Source organism: Mastigoproctus giganteus, chromosome 7 (assembly GCF_048544385.1).
Source record: "Mastigoproctus giganteus isolate SK-2022 chromosome 7, ASM4854438v1, whole genome shotgun sequence".
Classification (NCBI taxonomy): Eukaryota; Metazoa; Arthropoda; class Arachnida; order Uropygi; family Thelyphonidae; genus Mastigoproctus; species Mastigoproctus giganteus.
In genome coordinates this window covers 35,205,188-35,231,296 of record NC_143581.1, presented here as the reverse complement: position 1 = coordinate 35,231,296, position 26,109 = coordinate 35,205,188, and the positions used below count along the sequence as shown (strand labels likewise).

Genomic DNA, 26,109 nt, shown 5'->3' with positions numbered 1-26,109 from the left:
CAACATAACTGATGACATCATTTGGTCTGTTGTCATACTGTATATACATTTTAGTTGGTTGCCTCGATGGCAACATTCCAAGAATATTCCATTTGTGTAGTGAGAGTCACATCATAGTGTGAGATTTACTCATTGCCTTATGCATTACCATGTGCACATGGTTATACACAAGTGATCAGCATTATAAAAATATACAAATAATTGAACCAGCATCTGTATCAAAGAGTAAAAGATCTGTATGTATTGTGAAGAAAACTGTATTCAATATCATTGAACATTTTGATAAAGAAGCATTAAATGATAAATTGAGTATACCAATCAAGCAAACAACATGCCGTACTAGAGTAGCAACAGGATTTTCAGTATATTCATAAAAAAAAAGGATTCAAATTAAAGCAAAGGGTAAATGTTCTCTCTCTCTCTCTCTCTAAGCTTATTGCCCAAGAAATGTTGCGAAAAAACTGATACAAGTTATTCTCCTCTGAATTAATTGGCTCAATGTCATAAGACTTAACAGTCCAAGAATTTTATATTTATGATAAAAATAGTACCAGCTATACCTAAATTAATCTGAGTATTAAATCAGAACTTAAATTTTAAGGCAAAGAGAAACTTGGAGAAAATTTCTCTGACGAGATGGGATTTTTTTGCAAGAAATCTCAAAACAAGAAAATTTTTAATGGAAAGAAATGATTTTATACTTGTATGAAATAAGTTTGTTTCGTATGGCATAGCCAAGTGGTCAGGAGCGTGAGTTCAATAGCACACACACTCTTTGAGTGGACTGGGGTTCAAGCTCGTGACTACTAAATACGATTAATGTTTGTACTGATGATTTATTGTAAACTTCACTGACCTGGTGGTCATGCCGGAGCATAAACAAGAACATTAAGACTCGTAATTAAAGAGTAATATTCATTTTCTAATTCTCAAAAGTTTTATATCTTTTCTTTAAATTCTAGTAGGGTCACATGCCTTTGCTGATCAAGCAACAACCACCTAAAAAAGTGTTTTTTGCTTCTCTGTAGATATTGATCCAGCTGAGCTTCGAATTTCCCAAACTTTTGGCCTTAATTCATTCCAATAATTGACAACTCACTGGCTAAAAGAATTAACACAATGAATCTGAGTGAGGAAAGACTGTTGTAGGATGGATGTGCGGAAGTTAGCCTTTAGCCAGCGAGTGGTTGATTGCTGGAACAAACTTTCATCTGTCGTTGTAGAAGTTGATAGCTTAAATAGAATGAAGGCAGAACTTGACAAACATTTGGATCAAGTGGATGGGTGAAATAAAGGTTTTTTTTTTTTTTTTTGGCTGATGCTATATAAACTTGCTTTCTTGCATCATGTGCATTTGCTAATGCTAATCTACATATTGAACTTACTCCTATTTCAGATAATAGGACAGCCATGGGTGCCGGCAGCATGGTGTAAGGTACCACCTTTGGATGTTGAAGTAATAAACAATTTTTAATATTCTCATTAATTTACTGAAACATTCAAACAATACAAATTCTACAAAAAAACCCTAAAATATTAATTCAAATAATTGATCAAAGAGAACAAAATAATAACTCTTGAAAAACAGAATTAGACCTTATTAATTTTTGTCATTATCTTTAAATAAAAATTGCAGTCTTCTAGGCTTCTCTACGAATATAATTTGATATAGTGGTGTTTGTAAAATCTTCATTACCAATGACAAAATTTCGCACCTTTTTCTTTTTCATTCTGCCCGAATGCGCTCACAGTCTGCGCAGTACTTTCTCCCACTGATCACGAAACTTTGGCTCGGCTGTACACATAAATCAGTCGAACGTGACTTAATTAAGATATCGCATGTATTTGAAAATTTGTTGAACAAACCATTTATTCCCACATGCACCACCTTCAGTCTGTGTGAATAGCACCGTGGTATTATCACCGTCCTCCCAACACCGAGTGGAAAAGGCCCAGGTTCGAGACGAGGAACTTTTATGTGTTTTTTTCACTCCATAGCTGAGTTAGTTGGTCTCAGGTGTAGATAGCAAGGTTTTTTTTTTTTCCAGATACCTTTTCTAAGTTTTTTTTTTCCCCAGGTTTTTTCACCCAGCAAAACATGCAAATTGAGCAGAAAACACACAAGTTACAGACACGAGTATATGTAATAACTTACTTGGAGACCCTAATGTAATACAGTAGAATGTCAATTATCTGAATTAATTGGGACCATGGTTGGTTCAGTTAATCAAATAGTTCTGATAATCAAATATACGTGAGAATACCCATTTTATACGAAACAAAGTATAATTAGGCCTACAGTTAAATTATTGTATGCAAGGTTATTGCAACTGTATTTTGAAATATACAGTATTATAAAAAATAATTGATATAGGAAATGGTTTGTAAATAATAACCAAAACGTTTTGAAGAAACAATGAAGTGGAAGAAACAACAATAAAAGAAACAAAAAACAATACATGGTTTCAACTATAAATCACACTTCTTTGTTTTTTTTTTATATAAATAGAAATTACCAAACACAAGCACGCAAATAAGTGTATAATGAATCTTGGGGCGGTTTATTTTTTAAAATATGTAATCTTGAATTTTTCTTTGAATCATGCGAGACTGTATTTTTTTCGTGGCGAGGTTTTTTATCCTCTTTAATAGCAATATCTCCATAGAACTGCATTGCTCACACCATGCCATTGCAGTTTCTAGCCAGTGAAGGCCTCTGTGTGAGCGGATCCGGTCCCTCTTCTTCTTCCTGCCGACCAGGCTAGCCGGGTGGGTAAAGTGAATGCCTGGCAACCCAAAGGTCCCAGTTTCGAATCCCGCCTCGGGCTTGGATCAAAGTACTACAAAAACCTTGGGAGGTGCATTATGGCCACAGATGCCGATGCGCCAACAACTACCAAAAAAAAAAAAAAAACTTCTTCTTCCTCATCTGAATCACCTTGGTTAAAATCAGCACATTCTTCATCCTGGACTAATGCAACAATTTCTTCTTCAGTTAAAATGTGTTCAATTCCATAGCATACTTTTTCCCGAACATTTTCTTTACATCTTACAACCTGTTTTACTTCCCATTTGAAATTCTAAATCCACTTCACTTTTAGAACTTAACCAAGCCTGATATGCCTCTTTCTTTTATTTTTATTGTAATTACTTCTTCTCCCATTATCCGGTCTACTTTTCCTTTGCATTCTTTCTCTTCCCAGCACCTCTCTAGCCACTTCATGAACTCACAGTTTCAAATTTTAGTACAATTAAGTAGCAGCCTAATCCTCATTTATACTCACTTTCTGCTTCAGGCATCATTGGGGTAACTCACAAATGCTATCAACCTGCACCAAGCTAAGCATAGGGGTAAAGGGAAGGGTTATTGCTTCCGTAAAGGCAACTACGATGGACTGAGACAGTATTTAAATTCTATACAGTGGGACCAACTGATGATGTTACCAACAGCAAATTCAAAATGGGAAGCATTCAAAGAACTTATCTTGGAAGCTACTAGGCTTTACATACCAACTAAGAAATATTGTTCAAGGTTTAGGCCAAAATGGATGTCAGATGAACTAATGAGGCATATGGCAGAGAAGAAAAATGCATGGGATACTTACAAATTAACACATGACACAGAAGCCTATGATAGATACAAGTTGATATGCAACCAAGTTACAAAGGAGGTTAGGCAGGCGAAGGCAGATTACGAGAAGGGATGCAAAGAAAAACAGCAAAGAGTTCTTTACTTATGTAAACTCTAGAAGGAAGGGGATGAATCAGATTGGTCCACTTGATATTGATGGGTCAACTGTTGATGATCCTGCTCAGGTAGCTAACAAACCAAATGAATATTTTGCATCGACATTCACACATGAGGAGTTATTCAGCAAGGGGAATGCCAGAGGTGTATTCAACTCTATCAGTAAGCTACAGAATCTTGAAATAACTGGGAGTAAAGTGGAGGAGAAACTGTTGAAGATAAACACAAGAAAGGCACCCGGGGTGGATGGGATCTATCCAGTTATATTAAAGGAGGCAGCAAAGGGCGTAAGCAAACCCTTAGCCATAATTATGAGAGCTTCCTTGGACTCAGGGGAGGTACCCATAGACTGGAAATGTGCAAATGTGACCCCAATTCACAAAGGAGGATCAAAGGCTGACACAAGTAATTATAGACCTGTGAGCTTAACTTCTGTTCCAGGAAAATTAATGGAGGCACTGGTTAAAGAAGCACTGCAGGATCATTTAGACAAGACTTCAGTTATAGCTCAGACACAGCATGGTTTTGTTAAGGGGAAGTCTTGCCTGACCAACTTGATTGGATACTATGATGCAGTCACAAAAGAACTGGATGCAGGGAATAACTTTGATATTACATACTTGGATCTTAGAAAGGCTTTTGATACTGTTGCACGTGGAAGATTGCTACACAAATTGGAGCAGTGTGACATTGGAGGCAAATTGCTGCTATGGATAAAGGGGTGGTTGAGGAGGAGAAGACAGAGAGTGGTAATCAATGGACACTGCTCATCGTGGACTAATGTTATTAGTGGAGTCCCTCAGGGCTCAGTGTTGGGTCCATTATTGTTTTCTGTATTTATAAATGATATTGATGATGGTATATCAAGCTTAATGTCCAAGTTTGCAGATGATACAAAGGTTGGCAGGGTTGTCAAGGACACTACTGACACTATGCTGCTGCAACAGGATCTGGATAGGTTGAGCAGATGGGCTGAGAGGTGGCAAATGAAGTTTAACATTGACAAATGTAAAGTACTACACATGGGAAACAGCAACCCCAGAGCAACGTATCAACTCTGTGGTACTACACTGACAGTGGTAGAGAATGAAAGGGACTTGGGGGTGGTTGTGCAGGCAGATATGAAGTTCTCTGAGCAGTGCAGATGGGCCGCAAGAGTAGCTCATGGAGTATTGTCAATGATATACAGGAATTTTTCCAGCAGGGATAAGGAGGTGATTATTCCATTGTATAAGGCAATGGTCAGGCCACACCTAGAGTACTGTATACAGGTCTGGAGGCCTCATTTCAAGAAGGATGTAGAGCTGCTGGAACGAGTACAGAGAAGGGCAACAAGATTAGTGAATGGAACAAAGGGGTGCTCTTACGAAGAAAGGCTTAAGTTTTGCAAATTACAGTGTCTGGAGACTAGGCACCAGCGAGGTGATCTGATAGAGGTGTATAAAGCCTTGAATGGTTTAAGCATGCTCAATGCTGATGGGATTCTTCCTATAGCTCAGAAAAATCACCTGAGAGGGCATAAATTCAAATTGAGGAAAGACAGATGTAGGATAGACGTGCGGAAATTTGCCTTTAGCCAGCGGGTGGTTGGTTGGTGGAACAGACTTCCATCCCTTGTGGTGGAGGTTGATAGCCTAAATAAGTTTAGGGCTCAGCTGGACAGGTATTTTGAACGAACAGAGGGGTGAAGTGGAAGTGGGTTTTTTTTTTTTTTTTTTTTTTTTTGGCTGATGCTGCATAAGCTTGCTTTCTTGCATCAAATGCCTCTACTAATGCTAATGCTAATCCTTTGGATAAACTGTCACTTTAGTTCTTTTTCTTAGGAAAAGCCACTGTTGTGAATAAAAGATGGTGCTCAGTACTGTATTCTACTCCCTTATGAGCTTTAATGTCCTGAATCTTCTGTTTTTTCTAGCTAAACTATAATCTGTTATTGACCTCAACTTTTTTTGTAGGTTATTTCCACATAAACATATGAATGTCTTTATGACAAAAGAAGGTGTTCATAACAGCAATCTTGCCGCTTGCATAATTATATTAATATTCTTCCATTATCATTTTCTGCAGTGTCTCCAAATACTGAAATAACATCCTCTATCTGTTTATTTTCAACCCGGCCATTAAAATCCCTTATAACGAAAAGTTCTTTTGAATAACATCCATCCATAGTTTCATTTAGCTCTTCAAAGAAACCTTCCTTAATTACCACTGGAGAATCGTCAGTAGAGGCATAAGTAGCAATCAGTGTAACTATTCTTGTAAAAAGCCATAGTCTTACTTCAATCAGCCTTTTGTTTATAGCTTTCCAATTCATAATCATAATTATCCATCTCTTCTTTATCAGAAGAGGCACTTCACCCTTAGCATGCTCCACTTTATCTACGCCACTCCACAAATGTATACATCCACTAAGCTCCTCCTGCCCTTTCCCTTTCTCTTTTGTTTCAGTAAGCTCTACTATTTCCAGATTCTTCTTGTTAATTTCTTCTATTATCTCCTCCAATTTCCCTGACAAACTTTTTACATTCCATGTTCCAAAACAACAAGTCCATTTCTTTAGCCATAATTTTCCATTACTCTGTTTTTTTTACCAGTTAATGTAGCATCTGAATTTTTCTAAGGCAGGGTTGCTGGCCCTTTGCTAAACCCCCAGCCCGGAGGACTTGGGGACTTGATTTCAGGCTTTGCTCATGATGGAAAGATTGCCTTCACTATGACTGTGGGATCTTTCTTCCCAGAAGGAGAAAAGTAGTTAAAAAGTCAGAAATTGAAAGACTCCTAGCCCTTGAATACTCTAATAGCATTGGGGTTGGAAGAAAACAAGAGTTGGCCAAGAGAGGTTACATAGAAAAGATAAAAGAAAGGGGTCTGACTCAAAGTAAGTGGAAAAAGAGAATAGACCCAGCTAGAGGACTATGGGGATGTCACTTCCCTTGCCATGAATGAAGATGATAGCCCCCGTGGCCCTGTTGGCCCATGGGTCCTTATTCAATTTATTCAGATCCCCCACCACCATACCCCCTAGGTGGATCCCCTATCTGCCACACAGGGGACTTGCTCTAGACAGTGCTTCTCAAACTATCTGTGATCAAGCATTACTGAATTTCCAATTCATCACGGACCAGCACCGGTCCGCGGACTGTACTTTGAGTATCACTGCTATAGAGGTTATAGGGTCCTCTGAGAGATGAATTAAAATTACTAATTACTAAATGCAAATTACTATACATGCCATTAGAGGCACAAGTTTAAATATTGTTGTGCTTGTCACATAGCCTTTATCAATAGACAAATACATTTTTCTAGCTATACAGTACAATAAAGTAGATTTTATTTTTCATACAAGATGTATTTTTCAGTTTCATTTGACCTGCCCATGAGTTTCATACCTATCTGTGGTCTATGAATATATTATATAAATTTGTATTTTCAAATAAGAAAATTATTTTAAAAAAAATTTAAGTGATATTCAGAATAAGAGAAATGACCAGAAAACTAAATAAAGAACTGTGAACTACACGTATTTAGTGCAGCAGCTTTAAATAAACTCTCCTTTCAAAAGTATCGGAACATTCCTCTGAAGGTAGTGAATAATGCAGGCCAGGAATTTTCAAATAACTAGAAAATATAAGCTTGCTTTCTTGCATTATAATTTGCCATTACTGCTATTACTAAAATATAAAAAAAAAAAGTGCAGAAAAAAACAAAGGATATCAGTAGCAGCCGATTGAGTTGTGTGATAAGGACTTATCGAGTTCCACAGGGTTATAATTATCAGCAATTTTTCAGTGCATGCTATTGGAAACTGAGCATTTCAAAGTCAAATTTTGTGAAAAACCTTGAAAGTGATGTACGACAAAATCCTGATCTGTTAGACCAAGGAAATTGATGAACAGGATTTGGCAAGCCCTGGAGAGGGTGTTTACTTCATCCCTGGAAAGGTTCTTATAAAACCAGATGTTGTGGCTCCATATATCAAATATCAGCAGTGCAGATAAGTGTGGGCACTGACTTTGTTTTTTACAATTGTTATTTTCAACATAACTAAAATAAAACTTTTATTAATTCTGTTGAAAAAAAAATAAAACTGTAAACACAAAACTGTTACACCTCTTCATTTTAAAGTTTGCAAAACCGTTAAGTACACAAAAATTCAAATAAACACATGTGCATGCATTACTGTGTTTTGTCAGTTAAATAAATGAATAAACAGATCACTGATGATAATAATGATCTGTTTATTATCATTGATGATAATAATCAAGATAAGAAACTATTTTATGTTAATAATAATTAAGACAGTAAGAATTTTATATAATAATTGAACATTAAACAAACAGTATTTTTTGTAACAGTAGTGGATGCCATCTGCCAGGAAGATATTTGTTTAATTCCACTGAAATAGAAAATATTTCAAATTTGGCATATTTACAGCATGCCAGATTTGAAATAAATTTTGAGAAACTTTGAAAATGTAAGTGAATAAAACTATAAAATATATATATTTATTATTATTATATATATATATTTTAAGTATCTATACACATAATAAGCAGATAATCCCAGGGGCTTACACCTGGTGAGTATGGGATTGGCACACTCAGGGTCTTGAGCTGGATATCATCATTCTTCTTCTTGGTGATTACCTTTTACCCTTGTGCTCCCTCTCTCTCTCTCAAGGTAACTCAGAAATTTTTTTTTGGCTGGTGCAGCATAAGCCTTAGGTTTCTTTGCACCATATGACTAATAATAATAATATATATATGCATGCGCCTGTTTAAAATTTCTCATGCTTCATCATCATCATCATCAGCCATTTTCAATCCACTGCAGGATGAAGGCCTCTCCAGCAACTTTCCAGTTCCTTCTGTTTTGAGCACTGGCCATCCATTTACAACCCACAAACTCATGAATTTCATCTATCCATCTCCGCCTTTGTCTTTCAGGTTTTCTTCTAGCTCCTCTTGGGTATCATTCTGTTATTTTCTTAGTCCATCTGTCATCATGTCTTTGAGCTATGTGTCCTGCCCAAGACCATTTTAGTTCTTTAGTTTTGATAAGAATGTCCTTTACTTGAGTTTGCTGCCTAATCCATGTGTTTCTCCTCTTATCTAACAGTCTGATTTCTAATATAATTCGTTCCATTCTTCGCTGTGTAGTTCTCAGCTTCTCTTCCATTCTTTTGGTGAGTACCCAAGTTCCACTTCCATAAGTCATGGTGGGGAGTATACATTGGTTCATTATTTTACGTTTCAGACAAACTATGACTATATTTCCTGAATGCTATCCATCCAAAATTTATTCTTCTCTTGACTTCCAGCCATTTATTTATGATTATTACAGCTAATAATTTGTCCCAGATAAGTATATGACTCCACCTTTTCAATTACTGCCCCTTCAATCATTATTTCCCTTTCAGTGGCATACTTGTTCATCATTACTTTTGTTTTAGCCATATTCATTTTTAGTCCAAAATCCTTACTAACTCTGCATAACTGATTAAGATTTTCCTCTAATTCTTGAGGATCATGGCTTATGACCACAATGTCATCTGCAAATCGTAAATGGTTTAGATACTCTCCGTTCACATCGACTCCTTTCTGCGACCAGTCTAATCTTCTGAAAGCTTCCTCAAGGGCAGCAGTAAACAGCTTCGAAGATATTGTGTCTCCTTGTCGAACTCCTTTCTCGATTTTAAATTTCCTACTGTCTTTGTCTAGTTTAATAAAGGAGGTAGCACTCTCATATATTTTCTTCAAAATCATAATATGTGGGGTATCTATGTCTTGTCTTTCCAGTGCCCAAAACATTACCTTATGATGTATGGAGTCAAATGAAGAGCAAGATAAACACTGACAGGGAAAAAATTGAGTATACTGAGTTATGCAAAGCCATTAGAAAGAGACTCAGAGAGGACATAAGAAGATTTAACATAAGAAAAGTAGAACAAGCATTAAAGGAAAACAGAGGATTTAAATCAGCAGCCATGAGCAGTAATACAGAAAGACAAATGATATTGAAACTGAAGAATAGCGACTGTTAAGCAATCTCATGCTTAACAGTCTTCAACCTGAAAATGGATAGGACTAATAGAATGTCTATATTTTGTTTGGAACTTTTTTTTTTTTTTTTTGTAATTTTCAGCAGAATTAATATTTCTTTGATTTTTTTAAAAATAACAGTAAAAACACAGCATTTTAAATATGTAATTTTTTTATTAAAAATGAAATATTACATAAAATAAGTGTTAGTAACCAGTGGGAAAGAAACCATTTTTAAGTTAGGATCTGAGGTGCCAAGGACCACTCACCTCCACCATGTACTTGGAAGGGTTGTTTGTGACAAAAAGATTAAGTATTGGCTGTGTCGCTAGGATTGTTGGGTATTCTGATAGGTAAATGAATAATCTGTGAAGTCATTAGTAATGCCTCATTATCTCAACCAGCTGGGTCTGTGACTAGAAACAGAAGTCAAAGGGAGTTGTTAGTATCAAAATCACCAAAGAAAATCGCCTCATTGTTACAAAAGTTGGACTACAGAAAGTCAAGATTCAAAGAAAGGAGGTCAAAGAGTTCAAAATTTTGTGGAGTTTTAAAGAACGATTAACATTAGCATTAGCAGAGGCATACGATGCAAGAAAGCAAGCTTATGCAGCATCGGTCAAAAAAAAAAAAACCCTCCCATTTCACCCCTCCATTCATTCCAAATGCCTGTCCAGCTCATCTTTAAATTTATTTAGGCTATCAACTTCCACAACAAAAGATGGAAGTCTGTTCCACCATTCAACTACTCGCTGGCTGAAGGCAAATTTCCGCACATCTATTCTACAATTGTCTTTCCTCAGTTTGAATCTGTGCCCCCTCAGGTTCTTAATCTGAGCAAAAGGAACAATCCCATCAGCATTCAGCTTGCTCAACCCATTCAAGGCCTTATACACCTCAATCAGATCACCTCGCAGGTGCCTACTTTCCAGGCACTGCAATTTGCAGAACTTAAGCCTTTCTTGGCAAGACCACCTTTTGTTCCCCTCACCAATCTTGTTGCCCTTCTTTGTACTTGTTCAAGCAACTCTACATCCTTCCTAAAATGAAGCCTCCAGACCTGTACACAGTACTTTAAGTGTGGCCTGACCACTGCATTGTATAACAGGATAATCACTTCCCTGTCCTTGCTAGCAAAATTCCTAAATATCATTGACAAGACTCGATGACCTGCCAATGCGCCCGTCTGCACTGCTCAGCGAACTTCATATTTGACTGCACAATTACCCCCAGGTCTTTTTCACTTTCCACTTCCCTGAGTGTAGTAACACAAAGTTGGTACATTTCTCTTCGGTTATTGTTACCCATATGCAGAACTTTGCATTTGTAGGCGCCTCCGTAGCCAGGTGGGAAGGAGCAGCAGTGCATAGCACACGCTTCTTGATTAGACCGGGGTTCGAGCCCGTCACCACCAAATATGGAGGATGCGGAAAGGTCAGGGAATGACCACCGCATATCCCGGAGCAATATGGCCTTAGTTGCTAATGCTCCTAAAAAAAAAAAAAAAAAAAAAACCCTTTGCATTTGCCAATGTTAAACTTTAGTTACCACTTTTCAGCCCATTTGCCCAACTTATCTAGATCCAGTTGGAGTCGCATACTGCCTTTACTGTCGTTAACAACTCTGCCAACCTTTGTATCTACTGCAAACTTGGACATTAAACCTGATATACCTTCATCAATATCATTGATAAATATACAAAACAACAATAGGCCCAACACCGAACCTGGGGAACTCTACTATAACATTTGTCCATAAAGAGCAGTGTCCGTTGATTACCACTCTCTATCGCTCAACCATCCCTTTATCCATTGTAGCAACTTACCCTTAATGCCATACTTCTACAATTTGTACAGTAGTCTTCCATGTGTAACTATATTAAAAGCTTTCCTGAAATCCAAGTATACGATATCAAAATTATTTTTGGCATTCAGTTCCTTTGTGACCACATCACATTATTCAATCAAATTGGTGTGTCTTAACTATTACTGCAGTCTTGTCTAAATGATCCGGCAATGCTTCTTTAACCAGTGACTCCATTATTTTCCCCAGAACACAAGTTAAACTAATAGATCTATAGTTGCCTGTGTCACCTTTTGACCCCCCCTCTGTGAATTGGTGATACATTTGCACACCTCCAGTCCATGGGAAACCCCCCCCCCTTAGTCCAAGGAAGCTCTCAAAATTATGGCTAAGGGTTTGCTTACTTCCTTTGCTGTCTCCATTAATATAACTGGATAGATCCCGTCCAACCCAGGTGCCTTTTTTATGTTTAGCTTCAGCAATTTCTCCTATACTTTGCTCTCAGTTATTACAAAATCACTTAGCTTCCTGTTAGAGTTTGATAAACTTCTGGCACTCCCCTCATGTGTGAATGTAGATGCAAAATACTCATTCAGTTTATCAGCTACCTGAGCATGATCATCAATATTCAACCCATCTGTGTTAAGTGGTCCAATTTGATTCATTCCTTTCCTTCTAGAGTTTACATAAGTAAAGAACCCTTTGCTGTTTTTCTTTGCATCCTTTGCCAAGTTTTCTCGTAATCTGCCTTCGCCTGTCTAACCTCCTTTGTGACTTGATTACAGACTAGTTTATATATATACCGTAGGCTTCTGTGTCGCCTGATACTTTATATGCATTTCCATACATTTTTCTTCTCTTCCACAAGCCTCATTAGTTCATCTGATATCCATTTAGGCCTAAACCTTGAACAGTATTTCTTAGTTAGAATGAAAAGCCTAGTAGCCTCCAAAATTAAGTCCCTGAACGCTTCCCAGTTAGAATTCAACATTGGTAACATCATCAGTTGATCCTACTGTACAGAATTTAAAAACTGTCTGAGACCCGTGTAGTCACCTTTACTAATGCAAAAGCCCTTCCCTCTTCCCATCAGTTGATCCTACCATACAGAATTTAAAAACTGTCTGAGACCCGTGTAGTCACCTTTACTAATGCAAAAGCCCTTTAGCCTTGATGGTAGTTACATCATTAAGTAATTCCCACATGAGTACATTGTGATCACTGTCACCCAGTGGTTCCTTTATCTGCAAATTTTTATTGCATGAATAATCACTGCTGATAATCAGATCAAGAGTATTACTCCCTCTGGTTGCCTCTCGAACATGTTGCTTTAGAAAACAGGCATCCAATAAATCCACAAAAGTCTTGCTAGTGTGTGTGTATGTGTGTGTGTGTGTGTGTGAGTGACCAATCCACAAGTTCCAGTCAATATCTGGAAAGTTAAAATCCCCCATTATAAGACATTATGATTTACTGGCCCACTCTATTTCTCTGCAGAATTTCTCATTATACTTATCAGATTCATTAGGCATATAACACACATCTACTCTCATTTTTCCTCTCCCAGTGATTGTCACACCAAACAGACACAACATTGCATTGTCCACCAACATCAATTGGATGCACTTCCTTGGATTTTATGTGTTTCTTCACTAACAGCATAACCCCTCCTCCGTTCCTGTCCTGTCTATCCTTTCTGTACACATTGTACTCCCCACATTACAATTTTGCACTGCTTATGTTTGTGTGACACCATATCTCTGATATCCCAACAATATCTGCCTTTGATTTCTTGACAAGCATTTAAAGCTCATCAAATTTATTAACTATACTCCTACCATTGGTGCACATGCAATACGATAGAAGCAATGTACACACAATAGAAGCAAAAGATGAATTTCACAGAACAGGGTAGAAAGATTTTAAGGCGGAGAAGATTGAAAAGAGGAGATTCCAAATTACTAAGTCTCTGACAAGGAATATCAGATGTGAACATATGCACAAGTACCACCTTTTAAGTGAAAGGAATCATATAGAGAATATTTAGCACAACTAAGATAAGCAATGGTTGAATCAACCACTAATTATGAGATTCTGTTAGGAAAAGTAAGTGGGGTTTGGCAGACTGTAAATGGAATTGGACATCATTGAGATCAGAACTAAGACCATATGTACTTGTGAAATGAATGAGGACGTGTTTTGGAGGTTTAGATCTTTTCACAGATAAATTTGTTCTATTAGTTTGACTATTAACATTAGCTTTAGTAGAGGCATATGATGCAAGAAAGCAAGCGTATACAGCATCAGCCAAAAAAAAAAAAAAAAAAAACATTCACTCTGAAAGTTTATCCACTTCTTCTTTGAATTTATTTAATTTATCAACTTCCACAATGACAGATGGAAGTTTGTTCCGGCAATCAACTACCTGCTGACTATAGGCAAATTTCAGCACATCTATTCAACAACTGTCTTTCTTCAATTTCAGTTTATGCCCCGTCAGGTTTGTAATGTGAGCAAGAGGAAGAATCACATCAGCATTGAGCCTGCTCAATCCATTCAAGGCCTTATACACCTCAATCACATCACCTCGCAGGTGATCTGATTGAGGTGTATAAGGAGATGCTGCCATTTGCAGAAATTAAGCCTTTTTTTTTTTTTTTCATAAGAGCATGCCTTTGTTCCCCTCATCAGTCTTGTTGCTCTTCTCTGTACTCATTCTATCAAATCTCTACATCCTTCCTAAAATGAGGCCTTCAGAACTGTATGCAGTACTCAAGGTGTGTGCCCTGACCATTGCCTTATACAAGGGGATAATCACCTCCTTATCTCTGCTAGCAAAATTCCTGTATATCATTGACAAGACTTCATGACCTGCCCTGCCCTGCCAACCTGTCTGCACTGCTCAGAAAACTTCATATCTGACTGCACAATTACCCCCAGATCTCTTTCATTTTCCACTACCCCAAGTGTAACACCACACAGTTGGTACATTTCTCTAAGGTTACTGCTATCCATATGCAGTATTTTGCATTTGTCAATGTTAAACTTCGGTTGTCACTTTTCAGCCCATCTGCCGAACTTTTCTAGAACCTGTTGCAGTAGCACACTGTCATTAACAACCCTGCCAACCTTTGTATGATCTGCAAACTTCAACATTAAACACGATGTACCTTCATCATCATTGATAAATACAGAAAACAACAATGGACCCAACGCTGAAACTTGGGGGAACTCTACTAATAACACTAGTCCACGCAGAGCAATGTACATTGATTACCACTCTCCCACTTCTCCACACTCTCCTTTCCACTCATTTTATCCATCTCCAAAACTTTTTATCTATCTTCGAATCCTTTTAACCATTGCAGCAACTTGTCCTTAATGCTGTACTTCTCCAATTTGTACAGTGGTCTTCCATGTTCAACAGTATCAAAAGCTTTCCTGAAATCCAAGTATAAGATATCAAAATTATTTTTTGCATCCCGTTCCTTTGTGACCAACCACATCATAGTATCCAATCAAATTTATCAGACAAGACACCCCCTTAACAAACCCATGCCATGTCTGAATTATTACTGTAGTCTTGTTTAGATGATCCTGCAATGCTTCTTTAACCAGTGACTTCATTATTTTACCCAGAACCGAAGTTAAACTAGCAGGTCTGTAATTACCCATGTCACCCTTTGATCCCCTCTGTGAATTGGAGGTACATTTGCACATCTCCAGTCCATGGGGACCTCCTGAGTTCAACAATGCTCTCATAATTATGGTTAAGGGTTTGCTTACTTCCTTTGCTGCCTCCTTTAATATATATCTGGATAGATCCCATCCACCTCAGGTGCCTTTCTTATGTTTATCTTCAAAAATTTCTCCCCCACTTTACTTTCAATTATTACAAAATCATTTAGCTCCCTGTTAGAGTTTAATAAGTTTCTGTTCTTCACTTCCTTACAGAATTCCTTGTGTGAATGGAGATGCAAAATACTCGTTCAGTTTGGCAGGATCATCTACAGTCAAACAAACAATATCAATCGGACCAAATTGAATCATCCTTTTCCTTTTACAGTTTATATAATTAAAGAAGTCTGTTTTTCTTTGCATCCTTTTCCAAAGATTTCTCATAATCTGCCTTCGCCTGCCTAACTTCTTTTGTGACTTGATTACAGACTAGCTTATATCTACCATAGACTTCTGTGTCATCTGATAATTTATATGCATCAATGCATTTTTCTTCTCTGTCACAAAGTCTCATTAGTTCATCTGAAATCCATTTGGGCTTAAACAGTATTTCTTAGTTGGCATGAAAAGCCTTGTAGCATCCAAGATTAATTCCTTGAATGCTTCCCATTTAGAATTTGCCATGGTAACATCATCAGTTGGTGCCACTGTATTGAATTTAAAAAATCTCTGAGACCACTATAATCACCTTTAAGAAAGCAAAAACCCTTCCTTTTAACCCTGATGGTAGTTACATCTTTAAGTAAATCCCACATCAGCACACTGTGATCACTGCCACCTAGTGATTCCTCTATTTGTAAATATTTAATGCACGAATAATCACTGCTGATAATCAGATTAAGGGTATTACTCCCTCTGGTTGCCCGTCGAACATGCTGCTGTTGAAAACAATCATTCAATAAATCCACAAAAGTCTTGATAGTGTGCGCGTGACCAACCCACGTTCCAGTCAATATCTGGAAAGTTAAAATCTCCCATTATAAGGCATTCTGATTCACTGTCCCACTCTTTCTCTGTATAATTGTTAAATGTACTTATCAGAGTCATTAGGCCATTAACAACAAACTCCTACCCTCATTTTTGCTTTCCCAGTGCTTTTGTCACACAAAACTGACTCAACATTGCACTGTCCATCTAGGTCAACTGGATGCACTTCTTTAGATTTTATGTGCTTCTTAACTAACAGCATAACCCCTCCTCTCTTCCTATCCTTTCTGTACACATTGTACTCCCTAAATTCCAATTCTGCATTTGTTATATCAGAGATGTGTATAATGTCTGATATCCCAACAATATTTCAGCACTTCAAATTCATCAAATTTATTTTCTATACTCCTAGCAGTGGTGGTGTACATGCAAGTATACATGTATCTGTTCCTACTCTTAGTTACCCTAACACAGGCCAAGTATTTATTTGTTTCACAACGACTCCCAACAGTTCCTGAAATCCCCAGCAACTTGCTTTCCAGGCTGCCTCTCATTCCAATCGAAGCAGTGCAAGAATTACTGCCACATCTGCCTGTGGCTACTGTTAATCTGTCTGTGAATCCCCCAAGCTACCAGTTTTTTAACCCACCTAACATTGCCTTGATAGCATCAGCAAATATTCTTGCACCCTTTCTATTTAAGTGTATCCCATCCCTGTAGAAGCAATCTCTCCTGTTAACAAGAACAGACCATGCTGAGAAAAATTCTACCCCTGAGCCTTGCACACTCTCTCTCCATGGCCGAATTGATTGACAAGGCTCTCATCATATACGCCCTCCTATCATGTCTGGTCAGAATTGCAGACACTTTCAATTTTAACCTTAACTCGCAAAGTTTTTCAACATTGTCCTGTACTTCTGCAGATCTCCTACGTTTAATATTATTAATGGCAACCTAAACAACAATATCACGTTTTGTGCTCTTAAAAGGTGATATCTACATCATCAACCTTTGCCCCGGCTGACATACCCTGGTCCTATTCCACCTCTCCTTTTTGCACAATATATTTTCCTGACAATTGAGTCACCAACAATAACTAACTCCTGTGGAACCACCACATTCTGCTTTAAAGATTGCTGCTGTGTTTCCTGATGCACGGCACCTCTGTGGGCAGGAGCAGCAGTGCGTAGCACACGCTTCTTGATTAGACCATGGTTCAAGCCTGTGACCACCAAATACAGAGGATGTGGAAAGGTCGTGGAATGACCACCGCATATCCCCAGAGCAATATGGCCTTAGTTGCTAATGCTCCTAAAAACCAAAATAACAACAACAACAACTCTGATGCACAAGAGTGAGATCTGCCATTGAGTTGGGCAGCTAAGAGTTTTCTGGGCTCACTATTTGAATTCCTTTGAGGGCATCTACCCCGACTCTTCAAACTCTCATAGACACCCTAGCACACACAAAGACATCTTCCTTGATTAGATTATGTCCTGTTCCAGAAAGGTCTGCAAATATTTCGCATTTTGTACATTTTTTTTATACTGTCATGCATTGGACAATCGACCCCCCCTTCGGTTATCTCCAGAGCCACAGCATTCCCACAGCTTTGTGCATGTTGCTTTGCTGCTCTAGTCTGGGCCATGATTTCCGTTTAAAAAATTTTAATTATCAATGAATATTTATAAGATTTATAAATTTAATTGATTAATTGACAATACTATACTAAGCTAATAGATTTCTAATACAGTGCTACACATTACGCTACTTAGTTTTATGTTGTAACTTATGCTATCAAGTTTGAGATATATACGTTACCCTATTCCATATCGATCTAATATACTATAACAGTGGCAGAAAGTTTGGAACAGTACAAGGTTCTGCTGATACTAAGTAATAACCTACAAAATCTCTATCTAAATTCAAAATAAACTAAATAATGTTACTAGGACTATAAAGCTACTTCTAGAATATTAATTAATGTGCCAATTAAGTCAATGATGCATTCAGTAGTAAGAAAAGGTGGGGAGGACTTGTTATATGAAGTAATGAAATTTTTGGATATGGTGTATACAAGGCAAGAATATACCTAGCTCCTTGACATAATGTGGCCTCAACAATGCCCCCTTGCATACACATAACAATTGGATTCCCTCCAGTCACTATCTGGCAGAGTAGAGATGGCAAAATTATACACTATCTGATCCAGATGCCTCCTAGAGGGTTACCAATAGTTTTCTGGTGGCCAGCCTGCAAACAGTGTTTTTGAGCTGTATCCTTGAAATGTGAGGCATATCGAATTTTTCCATAATGCCCATCATAAGCTCAAAAGACATTAATCATACTGGATGATGGAAGAGACGGGATGCTACTAGAACTTTGTTCTGGAGACTCAACATAGGTTTCACTACTTCAAGCTTCCATTAAGCAAAGTGGTGGTATTGCACTGGTTGAAAAAATCATTCTACCACCTAGTATTGTCTGTTAACACAGATGGTGGTATTCCTTTGTGTGGTGGGAATGCCACTCCTTGAACCCTATTAGGTTTGAGGTGTGGCATTGGAGGTGACCACCCATTAACACCTAGGTGGTCACCTCCAGTATATTAGGTACTGTATTTCAGGACTTATACATAGGAGATTATACCCGGGGTTAGTCCCACCATTGTGAAGGTGCAAGCAGAAGATTTGGTTGTCACAGAATGATGGACTTTGCAGAAATTTGATCCATTTAACTCACGTGCAACCTGAATATCAGTTCCATCAGCATTTTAGATTCCCATGTAGCAATCCCTAGCTTGTCATACTGGAGAGAATGTCAGTGACTGCTTCAAGGAACTGCAATTTTCATTGCCTATTTTTTCTTCAAAACAGCAAAATTAGCTTAATTTAATATTAGCACAGTTTAATGTGTAAGGAAAAAGAAAATTGATTTATTATTATTATTATTAGCCATAAAATTAGCTTAATTTAATATTAGCACAGTTTAATGTGTAAGGAAAAAGAAAATTGATTTATTATTATTATTATTATTATTAGCCATATGGTGCAAGGAAGCCCGGGGCTTATGCTGCACCAGCCAAATAAAAAAATTTCTGTGTTACCCTTAGAGAGAGAGAGAAGTAGAAGGGAATCACCAAGAAAGAGAAGAATGATGATATCCAGCTCAGGACCCTGGATGTGCCAAGCCCATACTTTGTCAGAATAAAAAGTAAAAAAAAGTAAAGTGCAGCCATTATCAACCCACTGCAGGATGGAAGCCTCCTCAACAATTCATGTTGAGGGAAATGGACCATAATCTGCCATGCTGGTCCAGTGCGGGTTGGCAGATTGACCATACTCAGCAGTCAGGGGCTTGAACCCCGGTCTACTCAAAGAGCGTGTGCTAATGCACTCCCACTCCTGCCCACTCGGCTACGGAGGCCTTTGTCAGAATAAGGTCAGCCCAAAATGTGTCATTATTCTGAACACTTATTTTATTTAAATTAAGGTATAAATATCAGCTGTAACTGCTGTATATGTAAAATTCAGTAATTTAAAGTGTATATTTTTTGCATGATTTAATTTTCTTTATAACACTGTTTCTTTTTTACTACTACTTGAGATGGATTTAAAAATTAGATTTTTTTTGTATTTATAGGGATATAATATGTATAACATGATGTTACAAGACAATGAGTAACACAGAAAGAAGTACTTCTAAAAATGGATTAGATCAATTGTCAAAATGGAGATCTTATAAAATTCCATCAGATTTTAATACAAGTCATTCTCCATCTTTCTATACTGTTACCAGGGTAAATATTTTTCTGTTTCATATAGTATTTTTCTTTTTTTTTTTCATGAAGGGTAAATATTTATTTTTCTTTGACATGGTTGTGGTTATTTACACGGGTCTGTGTAGATTTTGATGTTTCCAAATTTCATGTTGTTTCTGGATGTACTTTTAGTGCTAATTCTAAAAATCCAAACCGTTTTTACCTATCAGATACAGATTTTTTACAAGCAGTAAGAATTATTTTCTTAGATATACAAGCTAGCTATATAAACTTGCAAAGTGTTTCTTCTGCATTGAGTTGTTTCTGGTGTAGATGTATTAACTAATATCTGCTTCTCAACATGGTTTTCATATTCTGTGTCTTTGACAATGGCAACTTGTGGTAGTGTAGAACATAAATATTCTGTTACATTTGTGGTAACTATGTTATAATGAAACAAAGGTAGGATATAATATCATTTGTAAAAAATATATATGCTGCATATTTTTGGAATTAAATTAGGTGACCAAAATAAAAGATGGGTCATCATAAAGTGCTGTACATGTGTAGGAGGTTTGTGATTGTGGAAATGTGGTAAAAAGAAAGCCATGACATTTGCCATGCCAGTGGTAACCTGATAACATTATAACTTGAAGAACAAGCAGAGCATTTTGTACCCCAACAAAATTGCTTCAGCCGTAAGGTCAGTACCCCATGTACTTGAACTACCGCACCTCCGTAGCCAGGTGGGAAGGAGCAGCAGTTCGTAGCACATGCTTCTTGATTAGACCGGGTTCGAGCCGTCACCACTAAATACGGAGGATGCGGAAAGGTCAGGGAATGACCACTGCATATTCCCGGAGCAATATGGCCTTAGTTGCTAATGCTCCTAAAAACCAAATAATAATAATAATAATAACTTTAACTACCAGTTGCACTTCCGCAAATTGTTCTTGAACATATGCTATAAGATCCCAGATCTGATATTTGTGATCTAGAAAATGATATAAATTATTTAGATTTAGAGATTTAAATCAACCAAAATGTTCTTCAGATCTTTTAAGAATAAGACTGAAATCTGAGAATCAGCTAGTCCCAGAAACAGTCTTTTCATGGTATAAACACTGCGAAAAAGAATTGGTGTTCCATTTTTGCAATAATGCAAAAACATTCCTGCAGTCATGAACTTTTTAGAATTTTCTGCCAGGTAACAGAGTGGAGGCTATTCATTGACTCATTAAAGAAAATCCTCCTTCATAACGGAAACACATATACATCCATTCCTGTAGCCCATTTGGTATACTTAAAACTAGGAAAATGTTAAGCTGCTTTTGAAAATAATTCAAAAGCAGCTTAACATTAGAGGGATTGGATAGTGGGTGGAAATTTTTGACACAATTCTCTGCTTGTTTTTCTGGTTACACAAAAATGCCTTGCTTTCTTGCAAGTGGAATAGTCAGGCAAGAAGTGAACATTGGTAAAGGAAGGTGTGGCCACGAAGACAGACTGACACACCATTTTCAAAGAGCATTAAAGATGAGTCATTATTATATTGAAACAAAGTACTGTTACCCCCTCTGCATATAAAGGTAGGTTTAATGAAACAGTTTGTCTAAGCCCTGAATGAAGAAGAAAATTGTTTTAAGTATGTATGTTTGCACTAAACTCCCATCACTTTCACATGAAAAAATGAAATCAGGAATTTTTTTTGAACCTCAAATTTGCAAGTTGCTGCTAGATTCTCTGTTTGAAGAATCCATGAACCAAACTGAAGGAGACACTTGGACTGGCTTCAAAAGCGCATTATACAATTTTTTGGAACAATAAACACCAGATTATAGTAGTAGTTGAAGCTTGTGATGCAGGAAAGCAATCTTATGTAGCATCAGCCAAAAAAAAAAAAAAAAAAAAAAAAACATATTTCACACATCCAATCCGTCTATATGTTTGTCCAGTTCCTCCTTGAATTTATTTATGCTATCAACTTCCACAACGACAGATCAAAGTTTGTTCCAACAATCAACTACCTGCTGGCAAAAGGCAAATTTCTGCACATCTATTCTATAACTGTCTTTCCTCAATTTGAATTTATGCCCCCCTCAGGTTTGTAATGTGAGCAAGAGGAAGGATGCCATTAGAATTGAGACTGCTCAACCCATTCAAGGCTTTATACACCTCAATCAGATCACCTTGCAGGTGCCTAGTCTCCAGATGCAGCAATTTGCTGAACTTAAAACTTTTCTTGGTAAGACCACCCTTTTGTTGCCCTCACCAATCTTGTTGCCCTTCTCTGTACTCGCTCAAGCAACTCTACATCCTTCTTAAAATGAAGCCTCCACACCTGTGTGCAGTACTCAAGGCATGTCCTGACCATTGCCTTATACAAAGGAATAATCACCTCCTTTTTCCTATTAGTAAAATTCCTGTATATCATTGACAATACCCTATGGCCTGCTCTGGCAGCCTGACTACACTGCTCAGAAAATTTCATATTTGACTGCACAATTACTCCCAGGTCTTTTTCATTTTCTACCACCCAGTGTAGTTCCATACAGTTGGTACATTTCTCTGGGGTTACTTTTACCCATATGTAGTACTTTGCATTTGTCAGTGTTAAACTTCAGTTGCCATTTCTCAGCCCATCTGCCCAAATTTTCTATATCCTGTTGCAGTAGCACACTGCCATTACTTTCATTAACAACCCTGCCAACCTTTGTATCATCTGCAAACTTGGACATTAAGCCTTATATACCTTCATCAATATCATTGATAAATATACAAAAATTCAGTAGGCCCAACACTGAACCCTGGGGGTCTCCACTAATAACATTAGTCCACAAAAAGCAGTATCCATTGATATAAAGTATATGATATCAAAATTATTTTTTGCATCCAGTTCCTTTGTAACCAGATTATAGTATCCAATCCAATTTGTCACACAAGACTTTTCCTTAACAAACCCATGCTGTGTGTGAATTATTACTGCAGTCTTGTCTAAGATGATCCTGCGATGCATCTTTAACCAGTGACTCCATTATTTTGCTTGGAACAGAAGTTAAACTAACTGGTCTGTAATTACTCGTGTCACCCTTAGATCTCCCTTTGTGAATTGGGGGATGCATTTGCACATCTTCAGTCCACGGGGACTTCTCCTGAATCCAAGGATGCTCTCATAATTATAATTAAGGGTTTGCTTACTTCCTTTCCTCCTTAATATAACTGGATAGATCCCAGGCACCTTTCTTATGTTTAACTTCAACAATTTCTCCTCCACTTTGCTCTCAGTTATTGCAAAATCATTAAGCAACCAACATTAAGCAACAGTTTGATAAACTTCTGGCATTATCCTCCCTTAATAACTCCTCATATGTGAATGTAGACGCAAAATACTCATTCAGATTATCAGCTATCTGAGCAGGATCATCAACAGTTGAACCATCGATATCAAGTGGACCAATCTGATTCATTCCCTTCTTTCTAGAGTTTATATAACTAAAGAAGGCCTTGCTGTTTATCTTAGCATGCGTGTTCAAAGGTTTTTCGTAATCTGCCTTCGCTTGCCTAACTTCCATTGCAACTTGATTACAGACTAGATTATATTTATCCTAGGTTTGTGTATCGCCTGATATTTTGTATGCATCCCATGCATTTTTTTTATCTGCCACTAGTCTCATTAGTTCATCTGACATCCATTTAGGCATAAACCTTAAACAGTACAGCAGAGTGTCGATAATCTGAACTAATTGGACTAGGGGGTAATTCGAATTTCTGATTTGTTCGGATTTTCGAACCTATCAAAAATACAGTTAATGAGACTAAAAAAAAAGGTTTAGTTTAGAAATAAAAGCACTAAATTGTACTTATGTATTTTTATTGATAGGTAAAAGAAATGGAACTTTCAGTCACAATTATACATGTGTATAGGCCTTTAACGAAAATAATTACTTATTTTTTGCTGTACCATTTTCGAACATTGTTTCTTTGCTGCCAGATCTCTCTCTTTTCAGCAAGGATATTTGAGTTGGACAGTATTCAGTACCATAAAATAAAACTCTGTAAATGTTCAGAATCTCTTCATTCCTATATCTAAATGTTGTAAACATTTTACTCCCTATCTCACTAGGACATATCATGTTAGTTGCAATTTCTGCATGCCATGTTTTTTGTTATTGATTGACACTTCCTTTTTTTTTTTTTTCGCTGTTTTGGATTTTACAACCAAAAAAAAAAAAAAAAAATGTCAGTGAACAGAAATATCAGATTACAAATTGTTATGTTTAGTTAGTACTGTGTATATATTGGTAGAATCACCATCCTCCCCACCCTGGGTGTAAAAGACCTGAGGTTGTGTCATGTCAATGTTGGGAGGAATTTTTATAGGCCTTTTTCACAACATGACTGAGTTAGTCGGTCTCAGGCGAAGGTAGCATGGTTTTCCTACTGGTTTTTTTTGTCCAGCAGACAGAAAACTGACAACGGAACATGTAATTTAAAGACAGTATATATGGAGAAATACGGCCTTAGTTGCTGATGCTCCCAGAACCCAACTACAGTAACATCAACAAACTGCACCTTCAAGGGATGGGTACTCCCTTGCTGTTCTCACAGCAAACTGTGAGAAAAAAAATAGCTGTTCTCATGTTTTGTTTTTTTTTTTTTTTGCATCATCATCATCATCTGAATCAAGTTTCGATGCAAAATTAAATTTTTTTTTTTCTTGTTGTTTTTAATTTCTGTTATGGTTGACTTTTCAAGCTCTTAAAATATTGCTAATGAAGACCCACTTTCTATCTTTGAAAATCTGTTTAAAATCTCAATCTTCGATTAATTGTTAAAAATTTCTGCTTTCTTTTAAAATAGAAAGCTGACCATAACTTCAGTACCATAAAATAAAACTCTGTAAATGTTCAGAATCTCTTCATTCCTATATCTAAATGTTGTAAACATTTTACTCCCTATCTCACTAGGACATATCATGTTAGTTGCAATTTCTGCATGCCATGTTTTTTGTTATTGATTGACACTTCCTTTTTTTTTTTTTCGCTGTTTTGGATTTTACAACCAAAAAAAAAAAAAAAAAAATGTCAGTGAACAGAAATATCAGATTACAAATTGTTATGTTTAGTTAGTACTGTGTATATATTAATTAAGCTATGTACATAAGCATAAATTTATTTTTATTTTGCTAACCTGTAGATAATATTCTTCTGATTTTCATGTATATTTAATTTTGTTAATTGGTAAGTTAAAATAAAAGTATAAATTTATGCTTTATATCTTTATATCATTTTCACTTATTACAATTGCCATTTAATAGAATCAAAATTCAATTTGCAAATGCGAATGCGATCACAATAACCGGCACCTACTGTAATTAAATTATGGCATCAGCATAAAAATAAATAAATGCTGTCTCGTACTGATTATTGATGTTCGGACTTTCAATGCTCTACCATACTTTGCATTTATCAATATTCAACTTTGATTGATTGATTGATTGATTGATTGATTGATTGAGAGAGAGAGAGAGAGAGAGAGAGAGAGAGAGAGAGAGAGAGAGAGAGAGAGAGAGAGAGAGAGAGAGAGAGAGAATATTTATTATAACATAGATAGTCATGTACATAGTAGTGCAGTTGCAACTGCCCATCACAGCATAGCAGCCAGGGGTTTTTAACAATGTAATGTAAAGACAAAGTTGCCTGAATAAACCAAAAAACAAAAAAAAACAAAACAGTACAATAATAATGACTAAGTTAAATAAAGTACAGTATTAAAAAATAGAGAAATGAATTGGGTATACTAAACATTAAGTGAGTGTACAGAACATTAGTCACAAAATACATAACATAAGAATATACTGTACATCGAATAGCATAATTATATACTGTTCATTGAATTGAATAAGAGAATACATTGATGAGGACTCAGGTTATAATATGAGTGGCTTTGGCCACTCACTGTGGAGTATTCTTTTTCTATACTGTTGATCCTGACCAAACTTATAATCCCAGGGGCTCACATCTGGTGAGTATGGGCTTGGTACACCCAGGGTCCTTAGCTGAATATCATCATTCTTCTCTTTCTTGGTGATT

The 26,109-nt window shown here is 36.9% G+C and overlaps 1 protein-coding gene across 2 annotated transcripts in view; it reads left to right on the top strand.

Moving 5' to 3' along the window:
• Positions 1 to 26,109, top strand: part of LOC150082812 (uncharacterized) — a 98,936-nt gene that overhangs the window by 14,623 nt on the left and 58,204 nt on the right. For both annotated transcript variants that reach the window (XM_090376834.1, XM_090376833.1), the window contains exon 2: positions 19,900 to 20,056. In XM_090376834.1, coding sequence (XP_090232960.1) covers positions 19,934 to 20,056 — 123 coding nt within the window. In that variant the 5' untranslated portion in view covers positions 19,900 to 19,933. The remainder of the gene's footprint in view (positions 1 to 19,899; positions 20,057 to 26,109) is intronic.